The sequence below is a fragment of the Barbus barbus genome (assembly GCF_936440315.1).
Source record: "Barbus barbus genome assembly, chromosome: 12".
Classification (NCBI taxonomy): Eukaryota; Metazoa; Chordata; class Actinopteri; order Cypriniformes; family Cyprinidae; genus Barbus; species Barbus barbus.
In genome coordinates this window covers 24,571,196-24,580,267 of record NC_136740.1, presented here as the reverse complement: position 1 = coordinate 24,580,267, position 9,072 = coordinate 24,571,196, and the positions used below count along the sequence as shown (strand labels likewise).

Genomic DNA, 9,072 nt, shown 5'->3' with positions numbered 1-9,072 from the left:
TTTTGGGTTCCCCAAAGAACTTTTTAGTGAACACTTATTATATTTTTCAGAGTCTGAAGAACACTTAAAAGATCTAAAGAACATTTCCCACTTGTAATTGAAAGTTTTCATGGATGTTGAAGGTTCTTCATGGAATCATAGATACTAATAAAGAACCTTTATTTTCAAGAGTGCACAGTTGTCTTCAGATTTCCGTATTGGAGATATAAATCCAGAAGGATTTAATCTTAAAGTGAAATCTGTGTAAAATACATAACTGCGCTTTAATTGGCGTCAACCAGATGTCGGTTAAAGTGCAGAAAGAAGCAGCAGGCCAATAAACTTGCTTATATCCAGGTCACCAGAACTGAAATGAGTTGAGTTGGATTTCTGCAAGCACCAGAGCTGCTTTTCCTATGCGCTGCACATGATGCATCATTGGTGTAATTGCTTTATTGTTTTTCTTGGCAAGAGATGTGCACTTTCACAGCTGTGAAGTTGAATAGACTAATTAAGTCGGAAGAGTTCAACGAGGAACAAGGTGAATCACTCTTACTGCACGCCTGGCACCTGTGTACCAAACAAGCCGTGTTCCTGCAGTATTACCGTAACAATATTGCATGTTTTTCCCCATTGCACAGCACAGATGACCTCACACAAAGCTGTAAAACCTTCACACCTTCGTAAGCGCTTTATTGCAGGCACCTTGACTCTAGTTTACCGACCAAACACTGCTGCTTATCAGCAAGGCTGACACAGGAAAGACGAGCAGGAAACAATTCTGCCTTACCAACAGGAATGCTATGACATACCTTCTTCTTTAGTAGTATACGTGCCGGCGAGCTAATAATTGCTCTGACCTTAGCATCATTACAGAAGATTAGCTTCATTAGAAAGATGTGTGCTTTTCTATCTTTTGGCCAACCTAATAAAAAAGGTGTGTCCATTTGTGTTCGGTTGTTGGTTTTAGATGTGTCCTATGGGAAGGAAAGTGAATCAACGCTAAAGCTACTTTGTTTCTTTTTTCCTGCTGTTTTTCAGGATGGTCATAACCTTAGGTGGTTACACTCTCATGGTAGAATCAGGAAGCAGTTCCCCTTTTTCCCCCATTTTGCCAAAGAAGCTCATAAAAACACAGGACATCCTGTGGACTTTTAATGACACTGTGCACATTGTAATGAAATGAGTCAAATAAACACTCCCAGTCATGTCAACCAATAAACAAGCATGACCTGGGGAATGGGTGTTTTAATACATCTTTATCATTCATCCCATTATACTGAAGGTTATTAAATGGCCCACCTGGTGATATTTTCCAAGCATGCTTAATACTTGGTTTGGGTTTGAATCATCTTATTGGTTCACTTTATCATCAATGCCAACTGCTTTAGTCTGCATCTGCGGCTGTGCTTTTGTTGTCAGTGGGGTTTGGCCAACACTTGATCCAGGAAGACTTTGGTGTTGCCACGCCACCAGGTGGCTAATCTGTATTATTGCTCTTTTGCGTGATTCACTGATACAGATTTTAATGTGGAATTTAAACACAACAGATGGTGCAAAGACATCTTAAAATGACCACAACTTATAAAATCTCTGAAGAAAAACATTTGACCACATCAGAAGAATTTAACTTATTTTTTGATTCCCACAGATTTTTTTCATTTATTTTTTTATCACCAAACAAAAGCAGTGTAAAAATAAGGCAGTGGCTTTCATTTTTCCTTTCATGGTTATGCTTCTGAGTTTAGTGCTCATGTTTTGCCCGCTGGAATATTTATAGTGCAGTTCAACTGAATTATGCCGGACAATCCAGTGGCATTAAGAGCTGCTGCTGTGCCAAGATAAGAAACTGACAGGACAGATAAAAGTGTTTTGATGTTGTATTTTAATTTCCTCAAATCGTTTTCACAAATACAATGAAGCTGTTGTTAGTAATTGTTCATAGAATGGGAATGCAGCATATATGAAGTTTTTGATTTCTAACTTAAGCCTTGAACATGCATATTACATGCAATGAAATAACTTCACTTGGTAGCAGACTTTGATAATGATTTGTGGTCATAATGGCTTTGATAAGAGCATCATAGTGATAACTGAGATGACTGATAAATAGTCCCTTCATATCATATCTTTGTGTGCTGAACACATGCTCAAAATCCAACAATAAATTTCCAACAGGCCGAAATTACATTAACCCTTTAATAGGCATCCTACTTATTTGAGAGCATTTTGAGTGTGTGTGTGGTGTGTGTGTGTGTGTGTGTGTGTGTTTTAATAAATCAAATCAAGTATGTAGCAACATAAGTTTGACAGATATATTTTATCATACCATTTTTTATTTTATTTGATGTTTACTGTAAATCAATCACATTAGTTTCTGGAATTTTTACAGATTAATATGCATACAATATGCAGAAAACTATTGCACTTAAAACTGCAAGTGCATCAACGGGGATGTAAACAAAACAGTCTGAGAGACATACGTCCTTGTTCGTCTCCAAGTCGTGTAGTTAATGAAGTTCTTTCTGTTATGAGTGGTTTGCATAACACCTGGTTCCATGCCAGCTTTTGGGCTGGCCAGTTGCTGCGATACACAGGTCATGCACTCTCTCTCCCTCCTGCAGCGAGGCTCTTCAAGACATGATTAACGGCTGTTCTTTTTCCCACTCTCTCATTCTTGTTCTCTTTCTCTCTTTCCCTGTTGGGATTCTTCCTTTTTAACCTAGCATTAAGTTTGTGGGCCGTGCAACAGCACATGTGTTTTCCAAGTTCCCACATGTAAAGCGCTGGGGTTGATGAGAGAGGCGGACGGCTTGGGATGGCTGTGGTGTCGTTGGTGGGGTCCCGATCGGGGCTGTAAATTCAAGCGGGGAGGACGAGATCCTGTAAGATGAAACCCCTCTCCCTCCGTGTATCAGCGACACAACTCGGGCTGAGACAAGAGAGAAGAAGCAGGCAGTAAATCCATTGGAGTTCACTGATAGCAGTGTTTGCACAGCCACCGCCGCCTCCTTTGATCAAATCGCCGGGGGAGTGGGGGTCGTGTGTCGCTGCCAAAGGTCAGCTATATATTACACTCCTAAAAGTGATTACTGAAATTCTTAACTGAAACCATTCTGCTGCCAGGGTGTGCCAGAAGCCCCTGCAGTGGTGTCTGGCCTGCTCAGGGGCCTCTCTGCAGCCCCGTCCGCCAGAGAAATGATCTCTGCTTGTGTTTCCTATCATAAGAGGAGGGCCCGAGAGAGCCCCACATGGAAACGCGCTATCCAATTGCAGCGGCGGTGGGTAAAAACCCACAGTCGAGGCTTTAGAGTCAGGAAATATAAATGTGTAGTACACTTCAAAGGGGGGACGGCAAATTAAGCCAAGACAATAAGTGGTCTTGCATTCAAAACAGTATAAGCAATGTCTGCTTTGTGTTTTCTGCCCTCTTTCTCTCTTTCGCTGCATTGGACACAGCAAGAAACCAGCTACGCTGTAGGTATTTCTCATTGAAATGCTTTAGATGTGAGCAGATGACAGCTCAATTAGATTGTTTAGGTGTTCCCTGCCACCTGTTTAAGTCAAGTCAAGTCACCTTTATTTGTATAGTACTGCTTATTTCAAAGCAGCTTCACAGTAATAAACAGAGGAATCAATATGAGGCTAAATAAAATTCTGCTGTAAAGCAGCCCTAAAAAGACAATAGTGTCATTATTCAGCATAAGTCAGTTCAGTGCACTTGATTAAAGTAATTTACTCAAAAATAAAAATTTGCTGAAAATTGACTCACTCTCAGGCCATCCAAGATGTAGGTGAGTTTGTCTCTTCATTGGAACAGATTTAGAGTCATTTAGCATTGTGTCACTTGCACCGATGGATCCTCCGCAGTGAATGGGTGCTGTCAAAATTAGAGTTCAAAAAGCTGATAAAAACATTCAGTAATCCAAACAAGTTATCAATTAACTTTGAACTAAAATACTAGTTTTCTATTGCTTTCTCCAGGGAAGTTTAGTTGTCTTGCCTGAATCAGGAGAGAAATATGCACAGATCAAGCACCTTTTCTAAGAGAAATCTGTAGTCCAAGTTCTAAACAAATATATTGGTGGATCTTGATGTGAGAGAACAACGGAGGACTTTTTCACTGAAAGGAAGCGTTATTATGAATTGTGAACTGGCATTTTGAGCAGAAGCAAGAGTTTAAAGTTAAAACACCTTAATGATGGATTTGTTTCTTGCATACACACAGCTTTTCACTTCACAAGACATTAATTTATGGACTGGAGTCATGTGGATTAATTATGGATTATTGTGATGTTTTTATCAGCTGTTTAGACTCCCATTCTCATGGTACCATTGACTGCAGAGGATCCTTTGGTGAGCAAGTAATGTAAAGTTACATTTCTCCAAATCTGTTCCAATGATGAAACAAACTCATCTGAGTTTGAGTAAATTTTCAGCAAAGCTTCTTTTTGGGGTGAACTTTTCATACTTCATCCAAAAAAAAGGAACTTTTTGTTCCGTAGAAGAAGGATTTTTGTCCACGCAATGAAAGTGAATGCGGTCAAAAACAAACCAGAGAGTTTTGTTCCACAGAAAGAAGAAAAAAAAAATCATAAAGGTTTGGAATGACATGTTTCAAACCTTTCAAATGTTTCAAATTTCACTTCAAGGTAATTGTATAGCCCACGTTGCACCTGTAAGGATGTGGAAAATCATTTTCGGAAGAACTGTTAGCGATGAGAAGACCCACACTCTGCACAGACTTCTACCTCAGATCAGTGTTGCAGTATTTAGAATCATTCAGATACTGTTATAGATTTTATTCATCATTTGAATTAGTTTTATACTTGTTTCATTTAAATTCTACTTAAAGTTTTAGTAATTTTGTGGGTTTTTGTCTTTAAAAAATCTATACATATTTTCTTATTTTAGTACATTAAAATTTTTTAAAGGTTGCAGTAGTAACTCTGCTAAGATTCAACTTCATATATTTAAATCACAGTGAATTCTGATTGTAATACTTCTGCACCTCCACAACATTCCTTCCATAGCTGCCATGGATAAAAAATGTTGCTGTCGTGGGATAAACAAGAGAAATGTGAAGTCATGCTCAATGAAACTTTATACAGGTTTGCTGATCATTACCTAAGATTGCCTTGTGTTAACTTTGGCAGACCTTGCCTTGGCTCTTAAATTAAAAGGGATGATGTATTTCCTCTTATTTGTAATTTGCAATGGGCTACTGAGAGAAGAAATGAGGGAGAGGGAGAGAAAGAGAGAGAGGGAGGAGGGAGGGAAAGAGAGAAAAAAAATGATGCCTGCTTGACCGGCAGGCACATGCCAGAAATAACAGAGTGGACCTTGCTCTAGAGTCTCATTAGCTGGTGGAAAACCGTTCCCTCGAGGCACAACAGGGTGTAAACATGTTTAAACCTTCTCCGTCCTGAGGCAGAACTCTGCCAGTTTTTCCTTACTCATTCTGAAGATGCACACCCATGCAGATGTAGACTTGAACTGTAAGCTCCATAAGAGCTGAAGCCTTGTGTTTTAAGTCTCATAAATTTAGGCAAAAGAATTCAGCCAATATTAGCGTACACCCTGGGAAAGCTATAAAAGCTGAACCCTAGAAATCTTATATATAAATTTAATGTCTGTTCTTGGTTTGAAGACAAAACTAAAATTATTACAAATCAGCTCTAGGTTTGAAATGGTCTTTTGTGGTTTGTGTTTGTGAAATTTCAAAATCAGGGTTATACAATTTATCCTTTTAAATCTCTGAAAAAAAGGGGTTGTTTTTCATTTGAAACATTATGAGATTTCCAGACTCTGCTCTGCAAATATTAAGAGGTTTCAGTTTTCAATATAACATACATTTATTTTATTTATAAGGATATAATATCATATAATTTATTTTAATATGATATTTGAACACTTTGAATCAGAATACAATATTGGAATAGTCTAATTAGAATATAAATGATAAATTGTGATAAACAGTTTGGTTTTAATAGACCAATACAATTGGAAGGTCTTGGTTTAATATTAATTAGACTAAATTATGCTTTTATCTGTGCTGAGTTGATGCTTAAAACAGGAACTGATATATATTCAAATAAAATACAGACTTTGAAGTTAGGTTTGAAATGAAGAAAAACATGCAACAAAATGGACATTTGCAAGTGAAAATAAAAGTTTTACTTTTGGATAGCTTAGTTATTACCACATCAAACACTTAATGTTTCATAATTCCATCCTATAATGTGTGTTTGTGCTTTTAGCACTATTTACTTTACATTTTTACAGTTTAGTTTTGACGTTTTAATGCCTTGTGTTTTTAAATCAGTTACAGAAGGGCACCATAGCTCCGTCTTCACCCCAAACTCTGGCTCATTTAGCTATTGACATACAGTAATGATATTATTCCTGAGCCTCCTAACATTCTTGATAAAAACTGGATCTGCTTAAAATGTTTTAAATATTAAAAAAATCTTTACAATAAGATAAAAAATATATATATTCTTTTAAGAAATTTTCACTTAAAGCTTCTTATGGCATCATTTGCAAAAAGCGTCAACAATTTCCCCTCCGCGCTCTGACCATTTATTAATAATCACTCCGCTCCAGCTCCACTCACTGATATCAGAAACATCGCTCAGCATCTAAAGTATTTCAGTAGGCTATGTTTGATATATCACAGTTCTATGGAAGCCCGTTTCCGCCACTGAATAAAAAATTAAAAAAGGTTATTGCGACTTTTCTCTCACAATTCTGACTTTTCACAGATTTGCGATATAAACTCGAGATTCTGACTTTTTTTCCTAAGAATTGTGAGATATAAACTCGCAATTGCGAGTTAAAGTCCAGTTTTGAGGGGGGAAAAGACTGATGTTCTCAGAATTGCGAGTTTATAGCTCAGAATTTGGAGAAAAAAATAAATGAAAGTATTCAGAAGGAACAAATCAATTCCAAATAAAACTTCCCGCTCATGTCCACTTCCTTAAATGAATCAAGCTGTCCAAAATAATTTATGTACAAACATGATCAACCTTTATCGGCAGTAACAAAAATACACAATGAAGAGTGAAATCACACCATGAAAACAGTTCAACTTATAGTATTCTGGCATTGCTATTGGCATAATGTCAATACAAAAATGACAGATATTCTCAGAGTTTTCTTAGATATGCTGAGCATCATGTCGAGTGCTGGGCGAGGAAGGCTCTTATTCTCTGCAGTAGCTCCTTCTTTACACTGTCAGGCACCAGTGCTGAAGAACACAAAAGAGTTATTAATGATGATCATGCTTTTTCTGTGTTGCATAGATGTTGATCACTCACAAACTAAAAAGTTGCTTCATGTTTGATGACACTTGTTAACATCCAAATAGTTTCAGTATGGATTTATGAGTAAGAACTACCAACCTCTTCCTTTGGGAGTAACTCCAGCGACCAGGTCTTCTACAGTAACATTCTCTATTCCTTTCTCCTTGATCACCTCTGCAATCAATGAATGATACTTCTTTAAAAGTCAACCACTAGTGTATGCAATGCTGAGACAGATCGGTTTTTACCTTTGCAGAGGGCTTTGAGCTGATCTCGCCAGCCACACTCGATAAGCTTGGCTCGAAGCAACTCCTTTAACCTGAAAAAAAGCAAAGACAATGGGTTTCATACATGAAATGCAGCATGCACTAATGTGATGTGTATAAAAACTAAGCAAGCACCCTACCTAGACATCATTTTTGAACACTGTGCATATGATGCTAGGTTTTTTTTTTTGACATGATTCCTAAAAAGTTCGTTTTCATGAGTACATTTGTGACTACTCAAACACATTTGTAGGCAGTCAAATACTTCAGAGCTCAGCATAATTCTAAAAATGACTAAAACATTTCTCAATTCAATCAATTTCAGAAATACGATGTCCAAAACCGTACGCAGGGAACTTTATTGGTTTTTAGACCCAGCTCATGGATCATGATTGTTCTTACCTTTCCCTCTCACCCATCTCAATTAACTTCTGGTTAATGGCGGCCCTCATTTGGGATTCTTTACTCATATTAATCTGAAACAAGAATTGAAAACGATTAAACATGACATAATACCGAGCTCGTAATGCCAGTGTAACAGAAAAAAGGGTGTGCCCACTCACAAAACACAATATTCACTACTCATTTTTTACATTAAACATCAACAAACAAAACAGATATTTCGGACTTTGTGGGGAAATACATTTTTACCGAAATGCCTTTTTACCATTCTCACTTTGCCGCTATAAGCACAGGTAACTGTTTTTATGGCCCGTGCAAGCACCACCATATCAAGTTAACTTAATTACACTTATAACTTAGTATTATGTTATTTTGTAATAAACGTACCAAACACTGACGAAAATGAGCATAATGTTCTTATCAGCGTGTGTGGAGCTCTCTGCTGTTGTTTGTAGCCGGCCGTTCCGCACACGTTTACCTTCCCCACAGAAACACGCTCACCGGCGGAAGGTTCCGTCCAACTTAATGGTTCCTACGCTGTACTGTATGCCGGTGTTCTGAAATATATTCTATTGACTGAATGGCTTGATGACAGAGACCAGTGGTGCACACTGGACACTGCTGGTTTGTTTCACTCTGTGATGTCTGTTGTTCTATTACACTATAAGAGAGTGGATTTTTTCCTTTAAGATTGAAAGTTAAATTCAATGTCTTGCCAGGTAATATGAAAAGTGAAAGTGACAGTGAAAGTGACGTGAGATACAGCCAAGTATGGTGACCCATACTCGGAATTTGTGCTCTGCATTTAACCCATCCAAAGTGCACACACACAGCAGTGAACACACACAAACACCGTGAACACACACCCGGAGCAGTGGGCAGCCATTTATGCTGCGGCGCCCGGGGAGCAGTTGGGGGTTCGGTGCCTTGCTCAAGGGCACCTCAGTCGTGGTATTGAGAGTGGAGAGATTGCTGGACATTCACTCCCCCCACCTACAATTCCTGCCGGCCGGAGACTCGAACCCGCAACCTTTGGGTTACGAGTCCGACTCTCTAACCATTAGGCCACGACTTCCCCGCAAGGGGAATATATCCCTGCGACTTCCCCGCGAGGATATATA

At 38.4% G+C, this 9,072-nt stretch overlaps 1 protein-coding gene across 1 annotated transcript; it reads right to left on the bottom strand.

Moving 5' to 3' along the window:
• Positions 1-5,967: 5,967 nt before the first annotated feature.
• On the bottom strand, positions 5,968-8,450 carry LOC306877993 (transcription and mRNA export factor ENY2). The gene is made up of 5 exons (XM_079430070.1): positions 8,339-8,450; positions 7,952-8,025; positions 7,532-7,602; positions 7,383-7,457; positions 5,968-7,228 (listed from the first exon to the last, which is right to left on the bottom strand). The coding sequence occupies exons 2-5, from the start codon at positions 8,017-8,019 to the stop codon at positions 7,155-7,157; spliced, it is 288 nt and encodes a 95-aa protein (XP_079286196.1). The 5' UTR covers positions 8,020-8,025; positions 8,339-8,450; the 3' UTR covers positions 5,968-7,154.
• Positions 8,451-9,072: the final 622 nt, after the last annotated feature.